General features: G+C 37.6%; 1 protein-coding gene across 10 annotated transcripts in view; it reads left to right on the plus strand.

Annotated features, from left to right (window-relative positions):
* The window catches only part of SLC44A5 (solute carrier family 44 member 5), a 316,589-nt gene that overhangs the window by 245,789 nt on the left and 44,711 nt on the right, over positions 1–26,089 (plus strand). For all 10 annotated transcript variants that reach the window (XM_023641846.2, XM_070267486.1, XM_070267482.1 and 7 more), the window contains one exon: positions 18,291–18,375. In XM_023641846.2, coding sequence (XP_023497614.2) covers positions 18,291–18,375 — 85 coding nt within the window. The remainder of the gene's footprint in view (positions 1–18,290; positions 18,376–26,089) is intronic.

Genomic DNA, 26,089 nt, shown 5'->3' on the forward strand with positions numbered 1-26,089 from the left:
CAAATGGACAAGCTACCTGCACTCATGAAGCTTACATTTAATGAGAAGGCCAATGCAATAAAGATGTAAACAAACCAGATATTTTCAAACAGTAATAAATCCTATGAAGGAAAAAACAAAACAAGTGGCCTGATAGAGAATGACTATTATGCAAAGGGCTGCCTCATGGTTGTGGGAAGCAGAGGAGGGCTTTCACGACGAGGTGACTTTTGAACTGAAACATGAAGAGTAGAAAGAAGGCAGCCTTTCAAAAACCCTAGGAAGGGCTTGAAAGTGACAAGGGTAAAGGTCCTGAGGCAAGGGTGGGCCTATGATACTCCAGGAACAGAAAGAAGCCCAAGAGGCTGGAATGTAGCAAACAAGGAGGGAAGTGGAATGGGCAGATATCCAAGAAATGGGTAGGAGTTAGCATTGTGGTGCTATGAGCTCTGCTAAAGTGTCTGGACTACTTAAAAGTCTAGGAAGGCCATGGAAAGGTGTTCAGCAAGAGAGTGACACATTCATTTTACGTTTAAAAGACCGTTCCTGCTGCTTGTTTATACCCTCTTGAACTGTTTTAATTGTTCATAAAGAGCATGTAAACAGAAAAACATTAAGCTTTTTCCTTTGACAAAGAATTAATGGCAGATATAATGGAATAGAATTACGAGAAATTTTAATTTTCTTATTTATATGTTAATATGCATTGCAAGTTTCTACCAAAAATATGTAATATTTTTATATTTCCCATAAATAAAGAACTTAAAGCAAAAGTACATAAGCTGAGGCAATGGATTGCCTTACTTATCAAAGCTCCTTAAAAAAAAAAACAGACAAAACAAACATTTTGTTGAAAGCATACATACTCTGGATTGAAATCCTGACTTTACTCTCTTCCACCATTGACCTTTGGGCATGGGATACAGTCTTCCTCAGTCTTAATTTCCTGATAATAATGAACAAATTAAATGAGAGATAGTAATTAGTGAGAAATTTATGTTGTCCCTTCTTTTTCAAAAGTACTTCCATATTCAATGCTGCATCATTTGTGGAGGTCCTTCAATGGGACAGTCACTATGCAAAATATTAGAGATACTCAAAGTATATAAGATGCAGAGTCTTTTTCAAGGATTTATCAGTCTTCATGGAAGGTCAATAAATTCATGGATTTCAGAGAGAGAGTTCCAGTCCAAGATGGCAATAAAGGAAACTCCTGAACTCACCCCTTCCCATGGACACACCAAATATACAGCTATACACAAAGTAATTTCCCTCTAAAAGAAGTACAGAAACTAGTTGAACATCCAATCAGAGAAGCAAAAAGAAAAAAGAATGAAAAAATGAAGATAGCTTAAGAGACTTATGGGATACCAGGAAATGGAGAAATATTTGCATTATAGGGGTCTCAGAAGGAGAAGAGAGAAAAAAGGATAGAAAGCTTATTCAAGGAGACAATGGCTGGAAACTCCCCTAACCTGGGGAAACAGACATCCAGACTTGGGAATCTCAGAGAGTTCCAAACACGGTAAATCCATAGAGACCTACACCAAGACATATTATAATTAAATAGTCAAAAATTAAAAACAGGGAGAGAAACCTAAAAGCAGCAAGAGACAAGCAACTTGTTACATACAAGGGAACCTCCATAAGAATATCAGCAGATTTTTCAGCAGAAACGTTGCAGGCCAGAGGGGAGTGGAACAATATAGTCAAAGTGATGAAAGAAAAAAAACTGACAACCAAGAATACTCTACCTAGACAAATTGTTCTTCAGAATTGAAGGAAAGAGAAAGAGTTTTCTAGACAAGCAAAAGCTGAAGAATTTCACCACCGCCAGACGGGCCTTATAAGAAATGTTAAAGCAACTCTTCAAGAAAAGAAAGGATTCTAATTAGTAACAGGAAAACATGTGAAAGTATAAATCTCACAGGTAAAAGTAAGCACATAGTTAAATTCAGTATATTCAAATATTGCAATGGTGGTCAATAAATCACTTATAAATCTAGTATGAAGGTTAAAAGACAAAAATAGTAAAAATAACTATAATAATTAGTTTATGGATACACAAGATAAAAGAATTAAATTGTGAAATCAAAAACATGAAATCTTTAGTATGTGTTCACAAAGTATCAGCTTAAAATAGCCTCTTATAACTATAAGATGTTTTATTTAAGTTTCACGGTAATGGCAAAGCAAAAATCTATGTGTGATACACAGAGGATAAAGAGAAAGGAATCTAAGCATACCACTATAGAAAATCATCAAATCACAAAGGAAGAAAGCAAGAGAAGAGGAGATGAACAAAACAGTTACTAAACAACCAAATAACAATTAACAAAATGGCAATAGTAAGTCCATACCTATCAATAATTACTTAAGTGTAAATGGGCTAAATTCCCCAATCAAAAGACAGAGTGGCTGAATGGATAAAAAAAAAAAAAAAAAACACCCAACAAGCTACTGCATACAAGAGACTCACTTCAGCTTTAAGGATACGTACAGACTGAAAGTGAAAGGGTGGAAAAAGATATTTCATGCAAATGGAAACCAAAAGAAAGCAAGAGTAGCTATATTTATATGATAAAAATAAACTTTAAGCCGAAGACTGTAATAGGAGACAAAGAAGGTCATTATATAACAATAAAGGGATCGATCCCACAAGAGGATATAGATTTGTAAATATTTATGTATCCAATATAGGAACACCTAAATATATAAGGCAAATGTTAACAAACTTTTGGGGAGAAATAGACGGCAATACAATAGTAGTATGGGAATTTAAAACTGTACTTCTAACAATGGATAGAGTATACAGATGGAAAATTAATAGGGAAATATTGGACTTAAACAACACATTAGACAAGATGAACTTAACAGACGTTTACAGAACATTCTATCCAACAGCAGCAGAATACACATTCTTCTCAAGCACACATAGAACATTCTCCAGGATATGTTAGGCCACAAAACAAGTCTTAGTAAATTTAAGAAAACTGAAATTATATCAAACATCTTTTTCAACCACAGTGGTATAAAACTGGAAATCAATTACAAGAAAAAATTTACAAATATGTGGATATTAAACAACACACTCTTGAACAACCAATGGGTCAAAGAAAAAATCAAAAGAGAAATCAAGGGGTATCTTGAGATATGAAAATGGAAATACAACATGCCAAAACTTATGGACTACAGCAAAGCAGTTCTAAGCAGAAGTTCATAATGATAAATGCTTACCTCAAGAAACAAGAAAAATCTCAACTAAACAACTAAACAACTTTACACCTCAGGGAACTAGAAAAAGAAGAACAAGCTAAGCATGAAGTTAGAAGAAGCAACGAAATAACAAAGACTAGAGTGGAAATAAGTGACATAGAAACTAAAAAGACAACACAAAAGATTAATGAAACTAAGAGCGGGCTTTTGAAAAGATGAAATAGACAAACCTCTAGCTAGAATTACCAAAAAAAAGGCGGGGTGGGGGGGGGGGAGAAGACTCAAGTAAATAAAATTAGAAATTAAAGAAGAGAATTCCAACTGATATCACAGAAATAAAAGGATCACAGAAGATTACTATGAACAGATATACGCCAACAAATTGAACAACCTAAAAGAAATGGGTAAATTTCTAGAAACCTACAACCTTCCAAGACTGAATCATGAAGAAATAGAAAATCTGAACAGACTGTTTACTAGTAAGGATATTGAATCCATAATTTAAAACCTCCTGACAAAAAAAAGTGCAGGATCAGATGGTTTCACTGGTGAATTCTACCAAACACTTAAAGAAGAATTAATAGCAATCCTTCTTAAGTTCTTCCAAAAAATAAAATAGGAGGGAACACTTCCAAACTCATTTTATGAGGCTGACATTACCCTGATACCAAAGTTAGACAAAGACACTACAAAAAAGAAAATTACAGGCCAATATCCCTGATGAACATAGAAGCAAAAATCCTCAACAAAAAATCAGCAAATCAAATTTAGTAACACGTTAAAAGGATTATATACCATGATCAAGTGGGATTTATTCCAGGGATACAAGGATGGTTCAACATCCACAAATCAACAGATGTGTGATACAATACATTAACAAAATGAAGTGTACAAATCATACGAGCATCTCAATATGCAGAAAAATCACTTGACAGATTTTAATGTCCATTTAACTTTTGTTGAGATAAAAACTCTTGACAAACTAAGCATAGAGAGAATGTACCTCAACGTAATAAAAGCCATGTCTGACAAGCCCACAGCTAACATCATACTCAATGGTGAAAAGCTAAAAGCTTTTCCTTTAAAATCAGAAACAAGGCAAGCATTCCCATTCTTTCCACTTCTACTCAACATAGGACTGGAAATCCTAGCTAGAGCAATTAGGCAAGAAAAAGAAATAAAACATATTTTACAAATTGGAAAGGAAGAAGTAAAACTATCTCTATTTGCAGATGACATGATATTATATATAGAAAACCTTAAAGACTGCACCAAAAACCTCTTAGAACTAATAAATTTAGTAAAGTTGTAGGATACAGAATCAATATGCACTCATAAAAAACAATCAGAAAGAGAAAGTAAGAAAATTCCATTTACAGTTGCATCAAAAAGAATAAAATACTTAGGAATAAATTTAACAAAGGAGATGAAAGATCTGTGCACTGAAAACTATAAAATATTGATGAAATAAATTGAAGAAGACACAAATAAATAGAACGATATTCCATATTCAAGGATTTGAAGAATTAATATTGTTAAAATGTCCATACTACCCAAAGAAAACTACAGATTCAATGCAATCTCTATCAAAATTTCAAGTTTTTTTCACAGAAATAGAAAAGAAAATCTGAAAAGATGTGTGGAACCACAAAAGACCCTGAATAGCCAAAGCAGTCTTGAGAAAGAACAACAAAGCTAGAGGCATCACACTTCCTGATTTCAAACTATACTACAAAGTGACAGTAATCAAAACAGCATGGTATTGGCATAAAAACAGACACGTAGATCAATGGAACAGAATAGAGATCCCCCAAATAAACCCATGCATATAAGGTCAATTAATTTTCAACAAAGGAGCCAAAAATATGCATGGGGAAAGGATAGTCTCTTCAATAAATGGTGATGGGAAAACTGGACATCCACATGCAAAAGAATGAAATTGGACCCTTATCTTATACCATACACAAAAATCACTTCAAAATGAATTAAAGACTTGAATGTAAGACCTGAAATCATAAAACTCCTACGAGAAAACATAGGTGGTAAGCTCCTTGACATCAGTCTTGGCTCTGGGTTTGACACCAAAAGCAAAAGCAATAAAAGCAAAAAAATAAACAAATGGGATTACATGAAACTAAAAAGCTTCTGCACAGCAAAGGAAATCATCAATAAAATAAAAAGGCAACATGTGAAATGAGAGGAAGTATTCACAAACTACATATGTGATAAGAGGTTAATATTCAAAATATACAAGGAACTCATAGAACTCCATACCAAAAAAAGAAATAATCCAGTAAAAAAATGGGCAAAGAATCTGAATAGACAGTTTTTTCAAAGAAGACATATAAATAGCCAACAAGTACATGAAAAGGTGCTTAGCATCAGTAATCATCAGGAAAATGCAAATGAAAACCACAAGATATCACCTCACACCTGTTAGAATGGCTATCACCAAAGATGCAAGAGATAAATGTTGGCAAGGGTGTAGAGAAAAGGGAGCCCTTGTGCACTCTTGGTGCAGCCACTATGGAAAAGGTATGGAGATTTGTATAAAAATTAAAAATAGAACTAACATATGATCCAGTAATTCCACTTCTGGGTTTATATTCGAAGGAATTGAAATCAATATCTTGAATACATTTCTACATCTCTCTGTCCATTGCAGCATTATTCACAATTCCATGGTGGCTGTGGTTAACAATACTGTACTGTATATTTGAAAGTTGCTAAGAGAGTAGATCTTAAAAGTTCTCATCACAAGAAAAAAGCTATGTGAAGTGATGGATGCTAACTAAACTTATTATGGTAATAATTTTGCAGTATTACATATATCAAATCATTATGTTGTGCACCTTAAATGAATACAATGTTATATGTCAATTATATCTCAATAAAACTAGAAACTTCTAAAAGAGAATATAAATATTATGCTCTTCTCTTTTGGTCTTAGCAGCATATTTTCAAATACCATGTCAGAATGGGCAAGGGAAAGAATAGAAAAAATAAACAAATGGGACTACATCACACTAAAAAGCTTCTGCACAGCAAAGGAAACCATCAACAAAATGAAAAGATAGCCTAACAATGGGGAGAAGGTATTTGCAAACCATATGTCTGATAAGGTGTTAATATCCAAAATATGTAAAGAACTCATATAGCTCAACTACAAAAAAATAAAGAATTAAAAAATGGGCAAAAGATCTGAACAGACATTTCTCCAAAGAAGATATACAGATGGCCAACAGGCACGTGAAAGGATGTTCAACCTCCCTAAGTGTCAGGGAAATGCAAATCAAAACTACAATGAGAGAGGCTGGCCCTGTGGCCGAGTGGTTAAGTTCGTGCGCTCCGCTGCAGGCAGCCCAGTGTTTCGTTGGTTCGAATCCTGGGTGCGGACATGGCACTGCTCATCAGACCACGCTGAGGCAGCATCCCACATGCCACAACTAGAAGAACCCACAACGAAGAATACACAACTATGTACAGGGAGGCTTTGGGGAGAAAAAGGAAAAAATAAAATCTTTTAAAAAAAAACCCAAAAACTACAATGAGATATCACCTCACACTGGTCAGAATGGCTATAATTAATAAGACAGGAAACAAGTATTGGAAAAGATGTAGAGAAAAGGGAACGCTTATACACTGCTGGTGGGAGTGCAAACTGGTGCAGCCACTATGCAAAACAGTATGGAAATTCCTCAAAAAATTAAGAATAGAACTACCATACAATCCAGCTAAGCCACTGCTGGGCATTGACCCAAAAAACATGAAAGCATGAACACATAAAGATACATGCACCTCTATGTTCATTGCAGCGTTATTCACAATAGCCAAAACTTGTAAGCATCTCAGTGCTCATCAAGGGGCAAATGGATAAAGACAATGGAATACTACTCAGCCATAAAAAAGGATGAAATCTTGCCATTTGTGACAACATGGATGGACCTTGAGGGTATTGTGCTAAGTGAAATAAGTCAGAGGAAGAAAGTCAAATACCGTATCATCTCACTCATAAGTAAAGATAAAAACAACAACAAACAAACACAAAGAGACATAAACTGGATTGGTGGTTACCAGAGGGGAAGCGAGGAAGGAGGAGGTCGAAAGGGGTGATTAGGCACATGTGCGTGGTGATGGATTGTATTAGTCTTTAGGTGGGGAACATGATGTAATCTAACAGAAATCGAAATATAATGATGTACACCTGAAATTTATATAATGTTAAAAACCAATGTTACAGCAATAAAAAAAGAAAGAATAAATAAAACTTAAAAGATAGGAACTAGACAAAAAAAGAAATCCATGGATTTCCATCTAGAGTGTTTGGCTCAGTGTGTTGTTTGAAGAATAAAATAAAATGCTGACAATCCCATCTGAAGCTTTGCATTCACCTCTATCGTCCATTTTCCTGGGTACTTTCTGGCACGAGGATCTCTTAGGTACTTATCACCACCTGAATTATCCTGATTATTAATTTGTTAACTTATCTTCCCTTACTGGAGCCAAAGCTCTTTGAGATTAGAGACATTCCCTGTCCTTTTCATTGTTGTATCCTCAGCACCTGCAACACTGGCATTGTAGTACGCGCTCAGTAAATTCACTGTTAAAGGAACCAGAGTAAAGCGGTAGCACGAATAAGAGAGTGCTTTGCTCCCAAGGTGGAGGTCAGTGTGAAGATCCTATCAGATCCTCACAACAACACTGCTAAGTGGCTATCATTATCGTTACTCTCATTTAGAAAATTAGGAAATGAATTCAAGAAGGCTGAAGTACCTCTTCTGGGTCATCTGACAACTAAATGGCAAAAGTAGCATGTTCTAACCCCAAATCCTGTGCTCTTTAGGCTGCACATTGATAGAGTTGTGCATAGATTGATACACATACACCCCAAACAATTTAGTCTGGAAAATACTTGTTAGACTGTAACAATTAGAGTATTTGTTCTTGTTAGTGTCACAATGCACTCACGGCAACCCTTTGATTGTCAACTCTCAAAGCATTCCTTATATCCTGGCTCAAGTTCCGTGTTTAGAGATGGTGTGTCAGTATTCAGGATGTAGAGTTTGGCCATTTTGTGCTTTGTTTATCCATGCCTAACCAAAAGGATGCTAGGAGAAACACCAGGAGTTTTCTAAAATGTCGAAACAGATAAAACAGAGGCCTCAAAGGAAAACGGAGTGCTTTGTTGACCTGTGTAACTTCCTCTGCCTTTGGAGTTTCAGGGAAGTTACTCACGAAACTTGAGTATGAGCCTTGTCTTTGGGAATTTCCACTCGATTGATTTTGATGCCACCTTCTGGCTACTACAAAAACTTCAGCTTATAAAGGTCGTGTTAAAATAACTTTGAGCATTTACTAAATTAGATGCAGCACAATTACCAAATTAGACAGACTGAAATACTCATCCTCCCAGTATGAGGTTAGATAGGGAAACGGAAAAGAGTAGGAGGACGAAGCTCTTCAAGTTTTGCATCAATTTGGTGCCTAAGTGAAGCAATAACAACGTTGTCTTTAATTTACTGAAGAATCTCTCATAAAATGGCAAAGAGCTCTCACAGATCTGTTTGATTTAACACACTACAAGCCCAGATCAACTACTTGGTTTAATTTTTAAAATCTATATCAAAATAATATATGCCTGTGAAAGTAGACCAAACAGTAATGAGGAACTTGTAATAAAAGCAGTAAAAGCAGCGGTCTCCTATCTGAGGACTCCTTACTCCCAATTTCAGTCCACGAAGACAAGCTCTTCTGTCTCTGGTCGTCTTAGTTCCGGCTGCTGTAACAGAATACCACGGACTGGGTGGCTTGTAGAGCACGGAACTTTCTTTCTTGTATTTTCTGGGGACAGGAAGCGCAAGATCAGGGGGTAAACATGGTTAGGTTCTTGGGAAGGCCCGGTTCCCAGGTTTGCAGACAGCCCTCTCACTCTGCATCCTCAGATGGAGGAAGCGGGAGAGAGCTCCCTGGGGTCTCTTTTATAGGGCGCTAATCCCATTCACGAGGGCTCCACGCTCATGACCAGATCGCCTCCCAAATGCCCTACTTCCCAATATCGTCACATCAGGGATTAGGATGCCAACATGTGAACTGGGGGGACACAAACATCTAGTCCATAATGCTGGTTTTAGTTCTTCTGGCAGTTTTTTACACAACTTTAAATAATATGCTTCCTCTTTCATATTGTACTTTAACTTTAGACAGTATCCACCAATAGTTCGTTAGGAAAAATGATTTACCTTATCTACATGATCTCTTTTCCTGATCCTCCTCCTCTTCCCTTGAACTTTAATTTTTACATATTGATTTTCGTATAGTTACTTCTGTGACTTTAAATAGCATACCAACACCTCCATTTCTCGTTCCATTAACTTTTGTCAGTGTCTTGACTCCTCTTTACAAAAGAGGAGGATATTACCCCCACTACCTTCTCTCCATCTTTCTTTTAATTTTAATTTTTTTTTTTTTTTTGAGGAAGATTAGCCCTGAGCTAACTGCTGCCAATCCTCTTTTTGCTGAGGAAGACTGGCCCTGAGCTAATATCCGTGCGTATCTTCCTCCACTTTATATGTGGGATGCCTACCACAGCATGGCTTGCCAAGTGGTGCCAAGTCTGCACCCGGGATCTGAACCGGCAAACCCCGGGCAGCCAGCGGAACGTGCGCACTTAACCGCTGCGTCACCGGGCCAGACCTTTTAATTTTTCTTTTTATTGCAGTAACATTGGATTATAACATTATATAGCTTTCAGATGTACACCATAATATATCTCAGATTCTGTGTAGATTACATCATGTTCATTACCCAAAAACTAATTATTGTCCATCACCTCACATGTGAGCCTAATCACTCCTTTTGCCCCCCTGCCTCCCTTCCCCTATGGTAACCACCAATCCAATTTCCATTGCTATGTGTGTGTTTGTCATTGTTTTTATCTTCTACTTATGAGTGAGATCGTATGGTATTTGACTTTCTTCCTCTGACTTATTTCACTTAGCATAATACCCTCAAGAACCATCCATGTTGTCACAAATGGCTGGGTTTCATCATTTCTTATGGCTGAGTAGTAGTCCATTGTATATAAATACCACATTTTCTTTATCCATTCGTCCCTTGATGGGCATCTCTGTTGCTTCCAAGTCTTGGCTATTGTGAATAATGCTGCAGTGAACATAGCGGGGCATGTATCTTTACGCATTTGTGTTCTCAAGTTCTTTGGATAAATACCCAGCAGTGGGATAGCTGGATCACATGGTAGATCCAGTCTTAATTTTATGAGGATACTCCATACTGCTTTCCATAGTGGCTGCACCAGTTTGTACTCCCACCAGCAGTGTACAAGCGTTCCCTTCTCTCCACATCCTCTCCAGCACTTCTTGTTTCCTGTCTTGTTAATTATAGCCATTCTGACTGGAGTGAGGTGATATCTCATTGTAGTTTTGATTTGCATTTCCCTGACAGCTAATGATGTTGAGAGTCTTTTCATATGTCTGTTGGAGAAATCTCTGTTCAGATCTTTTACCCATTTTTTAATTAGGTTGTTGGTTTTTTTGTTGTTGAGATGTATGAGTTCTTTGTATATTTTGTATATTAACCCCTTATCTGATATGTGGTTTGCAAACATCTTCTCCTAATTGTTAGATTGTCTTTTCATTTGTTGATTGTTTCCTTTGCTGTGCAGAAGCTTTTTAGTTTGATGTAGTCCCATTTGTTCATTTTTTCTTTTGCTTCCCTTGCCCAGTCAGACATGGTACTTGAAAACGTGCTGCTAAGACTGATGTCAAAGAGCGTACTGCCTATGTTTTCTTCTAGAATGTTCATGGTTTCAGGTCCTACATCCAAGTCTTTAATCCATTTTGAGTTGATTTTTGTGCATGGTGTAAGGTAGTGGTCTACTGTCATTCTTTTGCATGTGGCTGTCCAGTTTTCCCACCACCATTTGTTGAAGAGACTCTTTTCTCCGTTGTATGCTCTTGGCTCCCTTGTCGAATATAGCTGTCCATAAATGTGTGGGTTTATTTCTGGGCTCTCAATTCTGTTCCATTGATCTGTGTTTCTGTTTTTGTGCCAGTACCATGCTGTTTTGGTTACTATGGCTTTGTAATGTATTTTGAAATCAGGGAGTGTAATACCTCCAGCTTTGTAATCCTTTGGCTGTTGTTCCATATAGATTTTAGGATTCTTTGTTCTATTTCCGTGAAAAATGTTGTTGGAACTTTGGTAGGGATTGCGTTGAATCTGTAGATTGCTTTAGGAAGTATGGACATTTTAACAGTGTTAATTCTTCCAATCCAAGAGCATGGAATATCTTTCCATTTCTTTGTGTCTTCTTCGATTTCTTTCAACAATGTTTTATAGTTTTTGGTGTACAGATCTTTCACCTCTTTGGTTAAGTTTATTCTTAGGTATTTTATTCTTTTTATTGCAATTTAAATGGGATTGTAGTCTTAATTTCTCTTTCTGCTACTTTGTTGTTAGTGTATAGAAACACAACCAATCTTTGTACGTTGATTTTTTTATCCTGCGACTTGACTGTATTCATTTATTATTTCTAAAAGCTTTTTAGTGGATTCTTTAGGGTTTACTATATATAAAATCATGTTAAAAAATTTTAAAAATTTAAAAAATGGGGCTGGCCCCATGGCCGAGTGATTGGGTTCACACACTCCACTTCGGCAGCCCAGGGTTTCGCCGGTTTTGATCCTGGGCATGGACATGACACCGCTCGTCAGGCCATGCTGAGGCAGCATCCCACGTGCCACAAATAGAAGGACCCACAACTAAAAACATAAACTATGTACTGGGGGGGCTTTGGGAAAAAAAGGAAAAAAAAATTTTAAAAAATCATGTCATCTGCAAAGAGTGACAGTTTCAATTCTTCTCTTTCAATGTGCATCACTTTTATTTCTTTTTCTTGCCTGATTGCTCTGGCTAAGACTTCCAATACTGTATTAAATAAGAGTGGTGACAGTGGGCATCCTTATCTGGTTCCTGTTCTTAGAGGGACAGCTTTCAGTTTTTCTCCATTGAGAATGATATTAGCTGTGGGTTTGTCATTTACGGCCTTTATTATGTTGAGGTATTTTCCTTCTATACCCATTTTATTTAGAGTTTTTATCATAAATTGATGCTGTATCTTGCCAAACGCTTTCTCTGCATCTATTGAGATGATCATGTGATATTTATTCTTCATTTTGTTAATGTGGTATATGACGTTGACAGATTTGCGGATGTTGAAACATCCCTGCATCCCTGGAATGAAACCCACTTTCCATCTTTCTTTTCCATCTACCTTCCACTTCTTGTATCTACCCTTTATTTTTATTTATTTGTTTTTTTGGTGAGGAAGATTGGCCCTGAGCTAACATCCATTGCCAATCTTCCTCTTTTTGCTTGAGGAAGATTGTCACTGAGTTAACATCTATATTTTGTATATTTTGTATGTGGTATGCCACCACAGCATGGCTTGATGAGTGGTGTGTGGGTCTGTGCCCGGCATCCAACCTTGCAAACCCCAGGCTGCTGAAGTGGGACATGGGAACTTAACCACTACACCACTGGGCCTGCCCCTGGATCCACCCCTTAGATGATCAAATTCATTATAAGGTTCAGTTCTGCAGCTTCAACAGAATCTTTCATGTTCTATTGGTGGGTTGATTCTAGAAGTTGGAAGCAAAAGACTTTTACTTTGTTATAGCTATGTAACCTTATTCACTGCCAGGCCATTACATTTTCACCTCTACTGTGTCACTGATCTCAAAGTCAAATCTTTCACTTTATTAACAGCTTAGCATCATCCCACATTTTTGTTTGCTTTAACATAGGGCAATGACAGTCTTGTACAATCTTTTGTTTGCCAGCAAGTTTTTTTAATTGAATAGCCTTTATGAGGACCACAAGTTTTCATAGCATCCCAATCACACTGTTTTTTGGAGGCCCCCTTGTCTCTCAAGACCTGTCTCACAGAGCTTCTGTCCGTTTGTTCCACTCAGAACCTGTTTTACTTTAGGCCTACTGCACAGCTTTGGTTCTGGGACTTTTCCACCTCATTAGATTGGATCTTGCTTCTAGAGTTGCCAGATTTAGCAAATAAAACACAGAATGCCTGCTTAAGTTTTAATTTCAGATAACCAAACAAATATAAGGGTATTCCATGCCCTGTTTCCTGTATCTCAAGTTGTCTTCTTTCTTTTTTGACCCTCTTGTTTTGATGGAGAACATTCTCGATTATCTTCCTAAGAAAAGGAAGCACAGGAAGGAAATTTGCTGAGTCCCTGGAAACGTTTTCTTTTCCGTCTTTAGAGTTGGTGGCCTAGCGATAGAATTGTAGCTTGAAAGACAATTCTTGTCGAAATTTGAAGACATTGTTCCATTGTTTTTGGCATCCAGTATGTCTAATGCCAGTCTGTTCACACACCTAGTGGTGACCTCTTCCTCTTGGAAAGCATTTAAAATCATTTCTTTCTTCTTGGTGTTCTGAAATCTCACATTTCAAAGTACGTCTTTTTAAATTGTTACTCTTCTTGTTCAGTCTTCAGTGGATCCTTTAATTCTGAAGAACTATGACTCTTATCAGCTCTGGAAAATTATCATCAGTTGTTTCTTTGCTATTTTCTTTCTTTCCATTTTATTGGTTCTCTTTTTGAAACTCTGTTATCATACCCTGGACCTCCTGGATTAGTCTCAATACCTCTTTTTTTTCTTATGTTTTCCATCTATGACTTTATTCTATTTTCTAGGAGATTTTCTCAATTTTTTTCAGTTCTTATTTTGATTTTTTTTTATTTTGGCAATCATATTTTTAATCTCTAAAAGCCCTCTGGTGCTCTAAATTATTCCTTTCTAATAGCATAGTATTTTTATTTTGTGGATAATCTGTTTGAATTACCATGGAACTATTGGTTTTTTTTAAAATGACCCTCCTATGCCCTGAATTATTTTTATTTCATCCAGCACCAGTATTTGTTTGTTTACCTTAGTCTTTTTCTTTCATGTCCTGATTCCTCTTACATTCCTGACACTACTTGATTATCCATTCTTACTAAAGAAAGAAGAACCAGGTACACCTCTGTGAATTTTCTCAGCTGCTGTGTTTGAAGCTCAATTTTCCGGGAAGCCTTTGCCCTGTACGGGGGATGGGGCTGTGTTGGCTGTCAGATTTCACTACAGCATGAATTGATGGGAAGCTGGCTGTCAGGCATGGGCTTTCAAAATGCCAGAATATGAAAGTTTGTAAGCAGGGGTACCAAATCCCACAAGAGCCGTTGCTATCCCCAGAAGGTTCATTGAACAAAAGAGGCCTCTGTTTTTGTCTGTTTTTCCTGGATGCTGAAATTCTAAGTGTAGGGTATGGGAAAAGCGCAGAGGTGCTGCTTTGCACTGTAGATCTGTATATAAACCTGCAATTAATCTTATCATTTTGGCCACATTTCTCATTCTCAGCTCTGAGTCCACTATGTCTCATAATTTATAACAGGCAAATTATATCCCACCCTTTTCGTAGCCCCTCTCTGGTGCATTCATCACTCAACACGATTTCATATGTTCTCCATCTTCCAGAAATTGTTGAACTCTCTTGTGCAATTGTGAGCAGATGCCCTTCTCCACACCCTAGGCTAGTATGGTGAAGTTTATTCCTTATTGTACTCTTAGTATTTTCTTTCCATGGGTCTCAGGAAAGAAGAGAGATAGGCTTAAGTTCACAGCACACCATCTCGAACTAGTAATTTGCAGTTGCTTGTATTTTGTTGTTTCTTGGTGGAAATAACAATTCAAGTTAAATGATGAGTTACTTCCTTGGTCCCTCTCACAGAAGTGCTCAACTGCAACCATGGTCATCTACTTTGTACCTAAAGAAGCTGAGATCCACTGAAGTTTAAGGATATCAGAGATTGTGGTAGAATGACTACATATTCGTACTGAAAAACTAAGGAGGATTCTCAGATTTTGAAAAAAATCTATTCTGGAATTGGTCTCATTCATTCTACAACATTTAATAAGTACCATAGAATGGGCCAAGTGCTAAGGCTAAGTATTGGCAAGGTAGGGTTATAAAGATGAATAATGTTTAAACCTTACCCCTGAGGATAGCATAATCTGGTGAATAACTTGAGTTTATGTAGCATTTTGCAGTTTATAAATCAATTTTACCTATGGGGGACTCTTGACACTTACTGATTTACCATTCAGTTTTAACTGCTCCTAAGGGACTCCAATGATCCATGGCATGCAATAATTTATCCATTTGCTTAGGTACATATTTGAATCACATGCACCATAAGACTGTGTGGATGATATCGTTGCACGGATAGTGAAAGAGCCAGGCTGACTCTTGTGGAATTGTGAAGAAGGCTTGCGCGTATTTTGTGTGAATTTATAACCAGATTCTTGAGCCATCTGAACTCGATGGGATTACTAACATGAAATGAGTTTATTTTCCCCCTATCATTGCCCTTAACACTGTTCTTTCAAATCTCTCTTCTTCTCACTTTGACATCTCAGGTAGATTCCATAGCTTTCCAAATGCTTTCTGTTGTTGTAAAGTTCAGTGTAGTCCAATTTAAGATTCAAATTTCATTTCTTCCGATCCCCCAGCTCAGGTCTGAACTCTGCTGTGGCACTTAGAGCGGGAGAGAGGGCCTGGTCTGCTATTTCCCCTCTCTTCCCTCTCTTCTGGCTCTAGGTCTTTCTTTGTGTTGTGAGGGATGGAAGGACAAGGAGTGTCTGTTACTTTCCTGGCCACTGCCCTAGTCCCATATTGTTGTTTGCTGCTGCAGCTAAGACATAACAGACTAGCTATCAACACTTTCTTTGGGGTAAGCGTCCAAAGGCTGGCTCTCTCATGGTAGACAAGTAGAAATTCTCTGCGGAAGTTTTCACTGAATAGTCTTCTGATTTGAGAGATCAGCTTTGGCTTGCCTTCCTCCAAATTGCTTTCTCTCCATCCCCAGTGATTTACCCTCAGTCTCTTGTTATCAGATGAAGTACCATCAAGGAGATGCGAGCTCATTTACTTGACTCCACATCCTCTCATGACAGGTTGTTTCAATGCTGCCCTCTTTCTGCCCCATTGGCTTTTTTCAACTCTCTTGTGGTCTCTTTGGGTCTCATTTCTCCCTGCTAAAATGGGCACAGAGGGCTGACTAGTAAGTCTACAACACAAGAGGGGTCCAACTGGAAAATGAGATTCTCTCAGAGTCTTCTGTAATGTGGAATTGGGAAGAGATAATCTTTTAATGAGAAGAGGAGGGAAAATCTTCTTGACTGTGATCATCATATCCACCAACTCCACTGTCTCCAATCCACAGGGGCAGGGACAGGGCCAGGAAGGGGTAGAAGTGATGCAAGGATCTAGCCCACATTCTTTGCGGAGAGTTAGATCCTACTTGGTGATTCTGAGTCACTAGGAAAAATATTACTCAACCACCTCTTATACATTGTATGCTACGTATGTGGTCTTATTAATTAGTTGGGGATTTGACGAGGTGCTGGCAACATTCCTCTGGAATGTTTAGGACTATGTTCTCTTAAGGTGTGGTTTATAGACCACTTGTATCTGAATCTACTGCAGAGCATAGGGAAAAAACGTGAATTCTTAGGCCTTGTATCCTGAGATTTGGGATCTCAAGGGTTGAGAAAGAGTCAGGAATCGCTATTTTCAACAAACGCTCCAAGTTTTACTGATGCATGCTAAAGTTGGACAACCACTTGTCTTGAGTTCACTACATATTATACCCAGGGTACACTTTCATCAAAATTTCAAAGAGGTATTCAGTTGCAATTTAGCAGACCAATGTGACCATGATGTAAGGAAGGGGACTAATCCAAGTGTTATACCAATAGGGCGGAGGAGGGGAAGTATGCATTCTTATTTTAAGACAGTGCATTCTTTACTTTGATGGTTAAGCAGATGTACAATGTATGTTTGATAGGCCATAAGTCAGGCTTTTTAGTTCAAACTGAATCCGTTTTGAACTTGAATAGTTACTCCACATACCTCAATATGTGAAGCTCTCTTGTCCGTGGAAAAGGGGTCTTTGCAGATGTAATCAATGATCTTGAGATGGTGACATTATCCTCAATTATACAGGAAAGCACTAAATGAAATCACAAGCGTCCTTATGAGAGAGACTCAGAGAGAGGACCGACGCAAACCGAAAAGGGGAGGCAGTGTGACCGTTTGCAGTGCTGCGACCACAAGCCGTGGAAGGCCAGCAGCCACCAGAAGCTGGAAGAGGCAGAGAAGGAATTTCTCCCTGTACCCATTTACTATTCAGATATGACTAGGACGCGCATGGGTCACACCATCAGCTCCCTGTAACCCCTTCCTGCTGAAGAACACAGGACAAGGAACTTCTCTCCCTTTTCTTTCTTTCCCTGCCTTCCCCTTCCACTTTCTAGTCTTCTCTCACTTCCTCCTTTTTCTTCCGTTTTCTCTGATTACTAGCATTCAGTGCAGTATTACTCTGCCATTTGGCAAGCTGTGATTCTGTTCTGAATCTCAATTTCCTGTCCCGTTACTACGCCACTGACCATAATTTTGAACAGGGAGAAAATATCGCTCAATTTATTTATCTTTTTATCAGATTACCAAAGTAATACATGTTTATTTTAACAAATCCACAAAGATACAAAAAATTAACTAAACAAATATAATTCCACCATTCAGATATAATAATTCATTTCTGCATATATTATACCTGTTTTTGCAAAATTAAAATCAAATCATGTTTTACTACTCTTCAGCAACTTGCTTCCTAAAATTAATGTAGTGTAAATTTCTCCATCCATTAAACACTTTCTTCAACATTATTTTCAATGGCAATGTAGTCTTCCATTTTATGGATGTATAATTCTTTATTTAACCAATCCTCTGTTGATGGACAGTTTGATTATTTCAACTTTTTACTATTATAAAAAGGTGCTTTAAATGTTAGGGAGCTTAAAGGGGAGTTGGGGAATATATTGCAGCTGTCTAGAGAAAATGAAGCCAATTTTTAAAGGTCATGTTATATTAAAAATGTACAGGGTCTGAAATGATACAGAACATTTCCACAGTCACTAAAAAAAATTGTTTTATGTTGTTTTCTTAACAGGAACAAGACCATTTTGTTTTACTTTAACCTGTTCAGCTGTACCAGTCCCTCCTTGCTGGTAAACCTACAGTGCCCTACCACACAGGTAAGGTAAAAAGTGCTTCACTAGTGTTGTTAGAAATTTTGAACATTCTTGAATGAAAGAATTCAAAATTTCATTTGAGTTCTCTTTGTGTGTGTGTGTGGTTAATGATGAATTTATGGAAGATGGAAAGACATAAGTGTGAGCTCATGTTTCTTCACATACAATCAAAACTAAGGAGGAATTAATTATTTTAATATCTCTAAGGAATCGCAGTGATTATCTTGTCCAACCAACTATTTTTATAAATGAAAAAACCACAGTCCAGAGAAGTGGAGATATTTTTCTCAGTATCAGTTTTGGGAAAAGTAAAGTTAGTTACTGTAGCTAAAAAACCCTAGTTTTTCGGTGACTTAACCCAAGAAAGTTTACTTTTGGCCATATAACTGTATGAGGCTGGTGTTTCTGGTCAGTGGGAGACCCTCCTCCAGGCTCCTTTCATCTGGTGGCTCTGCCATCCCTTAATCCTCCTCATCATCTGCATCCAGGTGCCAGAAGGGAACAGAGAGGATGAATAAGGCACTCCTCCTCTTAGAAGCCTTGGCTCAGAAGTGTCACATGTTGCATTTCTACTTGCATGCCATAGACACAATAGTCTTATACGTTCACCTAGATGCAAGAAGGAAAGAATCAAGCAAGGTAGGTGTGGGCTGAGCAGCCTCTTCTGTACCATGGAACAAGTGGAACGAGAGGCACAAACTTCAATGGGCAGTTAATTGTGTCTTCCATAGTCTACCCCTCTGTCATCCAGAACACCCTTCTTCCCGAGGGAGACAACCCAGAGTCCCATGTAGTTCTGTCTTTACCCCGAAGTCCAAGATCTATGGGTGACTCACAGTCTCTCCATCAGGTAGGTCTTGACACTAAATGCACAATGAGGAATGGGGCTTGGAGAATTAGAAAACAAACTCTTGTTCAGAAAGGGAGAAGTAGTAAATGCACAGCGGTCTCTGATGCATGGCATTGGAGAATAGTCCTTTATTCCACCTGGATTGTGTTCTCTGAGAGGAACTTGCTTATGCATGGCATACTATGGTTATTTGCTGGACCACCTGAGAGGTTACTTCCTGTCTTTTAGCATCAGGCCATGCCATTGCTGAGCATTGGAAATATGCCCTCTTGGGGGCCATATAGCTTTGCAGCTCACTTCCTGTTGTTCAAGTTTAGCACCTCAAAGATTTTTTTAACAGTCAAAGGCCTTTCAGGTTAGTTCATGAATTCTTCGGCAGTACAATTACCTCAAAAACTTAGTAGGTTTCTGACTTACTTGCCTCTTGCTGGTTCCGTGTGTAGTAAACTACACTCAAAGATCTTCCCTAGATCTTGTTCATAAATCTGCTTCCTATCTTTCTTCCTCATCTCTCTCAAAGACTTTTGATACCTATTTCCTGCTGAGACTAAAGCCAACTTGGGATATTGGCATCTTAGTTCTGTGACCATCTCTACTACAATACCTTGTTTTCTACCACAGCCACCCATTCCAAGGTCAAATCCTTTACTTTGTCAGTACCAATAATTACCACCCTTTGTAATCTCAATTTCAAATATCCCACTGTCTGATCATCTCAATCCCTCCAACGCTCCAATGAATCGTCTTTCAATTAAGACCAGCTCCAAATACCATGGAGTCATCCTTGATTCCTCTCTTTGTCTCACACTCATTTGAGCTGTCAGCAAATTTTCTGGTCTCCATTCAGAATTCACCCTGAACCAAATTACTTCTCACTATCTCTTCCTTTTATTCAAGGAAGCATCATCTTTTTTCTAGATTAGTTTAATGACCTCCTGACTGGTCTCTCTGCCTCTATACTTGCCCCTGCCTCCCACTCCTTATGTTCTCTTTTCCACCCAACACCTAGTGTGATCTTGTTAAATATAAGTCGCATTATGCCCCTCTTTGCTCAACCCCACCAATAGCTTCCCAAATTACTCAGATTCAAAGCCAAAGTTCTAACAATGGCTTACAAGGTCCTTCACTGTTTTCCCAACTCTCTGACTGCACCTGCTGTTACTCTTCCTGGGCTCACTGCACTCAGGTCATACTAAACATCTGTCGTCTTCACAGAATCTGGGAAATCTCCCACCTGAGAGCCTTAGACTTTGATCTTCTCCCTGCCTGGAGTACTCTTTCTCCAGAGGACTATGCTTGATCACTAGTCTTCCTCAAGTCTTTCTTCAAATTTTACCTTTATTTTGTGAGGCCTTTCTTGTTTTCCTTTTTTCTTTTAAATTGAAGTAACATTGGTTTATAACATTACATAAAATTCTTGTGTACATGATTATATTTTTATTTCTGTGTAGACTACATCATGTTCACCACCAAAAGACCAACTACCATCCATCGCCATACACATGTACCCTGTCTCCTCTTTCACCCTTTTCCCTTCCTACTTCCCCTCTGGTAATCACCAATCCAATCTCTGTATTTGTTGTTGTTGTTGTTGTTGTTGTTATCTTCTACTTATGAGTGAGATCATACAGTATTTGACTTTCTCCATCTGACTTATTTCACTTAGCATAATACCCTCCAGCTCCATCCATGTTGTTGCAAATGGCAAGATTTCATCTTTTTTTTATAGCTAAGTAATATTCCATTGTATATGTATATACCACATCTTCTTTATCCATTCATCCTTTGATGGGTACTTAGGTTGATTCCAAATCTTGGCTATTGTGAATAATGCTGCAATGAACATAGGGGTCCATACATCTTTAAAAACATTTGTATTTTGTATTCTTTGGATAAATACCCAGCAGTGGAATAGCTAAATCATATAGTAGTGCTATTTTTAGTTTTTTGAGGGATCTCCATACTATTTTCAATAATTGCTGCACCAGTTTACATTCTCATCAGCAGTATATGAGAGTTCCCTTTTCTCCACATCCTCTCCAACACTTATTTCTTGTCTTGTTAATTACAGCCATTCTGATGGGCATGAGGTGAATCCCATCATAGTTTTGATTTACATTTCCCTAATAATTAGTGATGTTGAACATCTTTTCACGTGCTTGTTGGACATTTGTATATCTTCTTTGGAAAAATGTCTGTTCAGATCTTTTGCCCATTTTTTAATTGGGTTGTTGTTTCTTTGTTTCTGAGAAGTATGAGTTCTTTATATATTTTGAATATTAATCTCTTATCAGATATTTGATTTGAAAATATCTTGACCCATTGGTTAGGTTGTCTTTTTGTTTTGTTGATGGTTTCCTCTGCTATGCAGAAGCTTTTCAGTTTGATGTAGTCCCATTTGTTTATTTTTTCTTTTGTTTCTCTTGCCTGGTCAGACATGGTACTTGAAAATATGCTGCTAAGACAGATGTCAAAGACCATACTGCCTATGTTTTCTTCTAGGAGTTTTATTGTTTCGGGCCTGCATTCAAGTCTTTAATCCATTTTGAGTTAACTTTTGTGTGTGATGTAAGATAATGGTCTTCTTTCATTCTTTTGCATGTGGCTGTTGTGAGGCCTTCCTTGGCTGTGTATTTAAAATTGGAATCCCACCCGGCTACCTTTCATCCTCCTGCCTCCTTTTAACCTTATTTTTTTTTTAATTAAGATTATGATAGATTACAGCCTTGTGAGATTTCAGTTGTACATTATTGTTAGTCTTGTTGTGGGTACACCACTTCCCCCTTTGTGCCCTCCCCCCATCCCCCCTTTTCCCTGGTAACCACCGATCAGTTCTCCTTGTCTATATGTTATCTTCCACCTATGAGTGGAGTCATATAGAGTTCGTCTTTCTCTGTCTGGCTTATTTTGCTTAACATAATACCCTCGAGGTCCATCCATGTTGCTGCGAATGGAGCAATTTTGTCCTTTTTTATGGCTGAGTAGTATTCCATTGTGTATATATACCATATCTTCTTTATCCAATCATCAGTTTCTGGCCATTTAGGTTGGTTCCACATCTTGGCTATTGTAAATAATGCTGCGATGAACATAGGGGTGCAAAGGACTCTTGGGATTTCTGATTTCAGATTCTTAGGATAGATACCCAGTAGTGGGATGGCTGGGTCATAAGGTATTTCTATTTTTAACTTTTTGAGAAATCTCCATATTGTTTTCCATAGTGGCTGCACTAGTTTGCATTCCTACCAACAGTGTATGAGGGTTCCTTTTTCTCCACAACCTCTCCAACATTTGTTGCTCTTGGTTTTGGATGTTATTGCCAATCTAACAGGTGTAAGGTGATATCTTAGTGTAGTTTTGATTTGCATTTCCCTGATGATTAGCGATGATGAACATCTTTTCATGTGTCTATTGGCCATCCTTATATCTTCTTTGGAGAAATGTCTGTCCATGTCCTCTGCCCATTTTTTGATCGGGTTGTTTGTTTTTTTGTTGTTAAGCTGTGTGAGTTCTTTGTATATTATGGAGATTAACCCTTTGTCGGATAAGTGGCTTGTAAATATTTTTTCCCAATTAGTGGGCTGTTTTTTTGTTTCAATCCTGTTTTCCCTTGCCTCGAAGAAGCTCTTTAGTCTGATGAAACCCCATTTGTTTATTCTTTCTATTGTTTCCCTCAACTGAGGAGTTATAGTGTCCGAAAAGATTCTTTTGAAACTGATGTCAAAGAGTGTACTGCCTATATTCTCTTCTAGAAGACTTATTGTTTCAGGCCTAATCTTTAGGTCTTTGATCCATTTTGAGTTTATTTTGGTGTGTGGTGAAAAAGAATGGTCAATTTTCAATCTTTTGCATGTGGCTGTCCAGTTTTCCCAGCACCATTTGTTGAAGAGACTTTCTTTTCTCCAATGTAGGCCCTCCGCTCCTTTGTCGAAGATTAGCTGTCTGTAGATGTGTGGTTTTATCTCTGGGCTTTCAATTCTGTTCCATTGATCTGTGGACCTGTTTTTGTACCAGTACCATGCTATTTTGATCACTGTAGCTTTGTAGTATGTTTTGAAATTGGGGATTGTGATTCCTCCGGCTTTGTTTTTCTTACTCAGGATTGTTTTAGCAATTCACAGTCTTTTATTGCCCCATATGAATTTTAGGATTCTTTGTTCAATTTCTGTAAAGAATGTCCTTGGGATTCTGATTGGAATAGTGTTGAATCTGTAGATTGCTTTAGGTAGTATGGACATTTTAACTATGTTTATTCTTCCAATCCATGTGCATGGAATGTCTTTCCATCTCTTTATGTCGTCATCAATTTCTTTCAAGAAAGTCTTGTAGTTTTCATTCTATAAATCCTTCACTTCCTTGGTTAAATTTATCCCAAGATATTTTATTCTTTTTGTTGCGATTGTGAATGGGATTGAGTTCTTGAGTTCTTTTTCTGTTAGTTCATTGTTAGTGTATAGAAATGCTACTGATTTATGCATGTTGATTTTATACCCTGCTACTTTGCTGTAGTTGTTGATTGTTTCTAATAGTTTTTCTGTGGATTCTTTGGGGTTTTCTATATATAAGATCATGTCATCTGCAAACAGCAAGAGTTTCACTTCTTCACTACCTATTTGGATTCCTTTTATTTCTTTTTCCTGTCAAATTGCTCTGGCCAACACCTCCAGTACTATGTTGAATAGGAGTGGTGAAAGTGGGCACCCTTGTCTTGTTCCTGTCCTCAGAGGGATGGCTTCCAGTTTTTGTCCATTGAGTATGATGTTGGCAGTGGGTTTGTCATATATGGCCTTTATTATGTTGAGGTACTTTCCTTCTATACCCATTTTATTGAGGGTTTTTATCATAAATGGATGTTGGATCTTGTCGAATGATTTCTCTGCATCTATTGAGATGATCATGTGGTTTTTGTTTCTCAATTTGTTAATGTAATGTATCACATTGATTGACTTGTGGATGGTGAACCATCCCTGTGTCCCTGGTATAAATCCCACTTGATCATGGTGTATAATCTTTTTGATGTATTGCTGTATTTGGTTTGCCAGAATTTTGTTGAGGACTTTTGCATCTATGTTCATCAGTGATATCGGTCTGTAGTTCTCCTTCTTTGTATTGTCCTTGCCAGGTGTGGGGATCAGAGTGATGTTGTCTTCATAGAATGTCTTAGGGAGTACTCCATCTTCCTCATTTTCTGGAATAGTTTGAGAAGGATAGGTATTAAATCTTCTTTGAATGTTTGGTAGAATTCTCCAGAGAAGCCGTCTGGTCCTGGACTCTTATTTTTGGGGAGGTTTTTGATTAGTGTTTCTATTTCTTTACTTGTGATTGGCCTATTCAGATTCTCCATTTCTTCTTGATTAAGTTTGGGGAGGTTGTAGGAGTCTAGGAATTTGTCCATTTCTTCTAGGTTGTTCAATTTGTTGGCATATAGTTTTTCATAGTATTCTCTTATGATCGCTTGTACTTCATTGGTATCTGTTGTGATTTCTCCTCTCTCATTTCTAATTTTATTTATTTGAGATTTCTCTCTTCTTTTCTTGGTGAGTCTGGCTAAGGGTTTGTTGATTTTGTTAATTTTTCGAAGAATCAATTCTTTGTTTCATTGATCCTTTCTACTGTCTTTTTTGTTTCAATATCATTTATTTCTGCTCTTATTTTTATTATTTCCCTCCTTCTGCTGACTCTGGGCTTTGTTTGTTCTTCTTTTTCTAATTCTGTTAGGTGTCGTTTGAGGTTGCTTATGTGAGCTTTTTCTTGTTTAGTGAGGTGAGCCTGTATTGCAATGAATTTCCCTCTTAGGACTGCTTTTGCTGCATCCCAAATGATTTGGTATGTTGTGTTCTCATTTTCATTTGTCTCCAGATAATGCTTGATTTCTTCTTTAATTTCTTCAATAATCCATTGTTTGTTTAGAAGTGTGTTGTTTAGTCTCACATTTTTGCACCTTTCTCTGCTTTATTCTTGTAGTTTATTTCTAGTTTCATAGCATTATGATCAGAAAAGATGCTTGATATTATTTCAACTCTCTTGTATTTATTGATGCTTGCTTTGTTTCCCAAAATATGGTCTATCCTTGAGAATGTTCCATGTGCACTTGAGAAGAATGTGTAACCTGCTGTTTTTGGATGAAGTGTTCTATATATATCTATTAAGTCCATCTGGTCTACTTTTTCATTTAATTCTATAATTTCCTTGTTGATTTTCTGTCTGGATGTTCTGTCCATTGGTGTTAATGGTGTGTTGAGGTCCCCTACTATTATTGTATTGTTGTTGATGTCTTCTTTTAGTTCTGTTAAGAGTTGCTTTACATATTTTGGTGCTCCTGTGTTGGGTGCGTATATATTTATAAGTGTTATGTCTTCTTAGTGGAGAGTCCCTTTTATCATTATATACTGTCCCTCTTTGTCTTTCTTTATCTGTTTTGCTTTGAAGTCTACTTTGTCTGATATTAGTATAGCGACACCTGCTTTCTTTTGTTCATTATTAGCTTGGAGCATTGTTCTCCATCCCTTCACTCTGAGTCTGTGTTTGTCTTTGGGGTTGAGGTGTGTTTCCTGGAGGCAGCGTATCGTTGGGTCTTATTCTTTGATCCATCCTGCCACTCTGTGTCTTTTGATTGGGGAGTTCAGTCCATTTGCATTCAGAGTGATTATTGAGATGTGGGGGCCTACCACTGCCATTTTATGTCTTGTTTTCTGGTTTTCTTCAATTTCCTTTGTTTCTCGTCCCATGGTTTAATCTGTTCTGATGTAGAGCTGCTACTCTCTGTTGTTGTCCTTCTACTTATCTCCTTTGCTCTTGGTTTTGTAGGCCCTTTCCTTTTTTTAATTTTTCAGGAATGAGGGTTTTCCTGAGCATTTCCTGAAGAGG

Source organism: Equus caballus, chromosome 5 (genome assembly GCF_041296265.1).
Source record: "Equus caballus isolate H_3958 breed thoroughbred chromosome 5, TB-T2T, whole genome shotgun sequence".
NCBI classification, from domain to species: domain Eukaryota; kingdom Metazoa; phylum Chordata; class Mammalia; order Perissodactyla; family Equidae; genus Equus; species Equus caballus.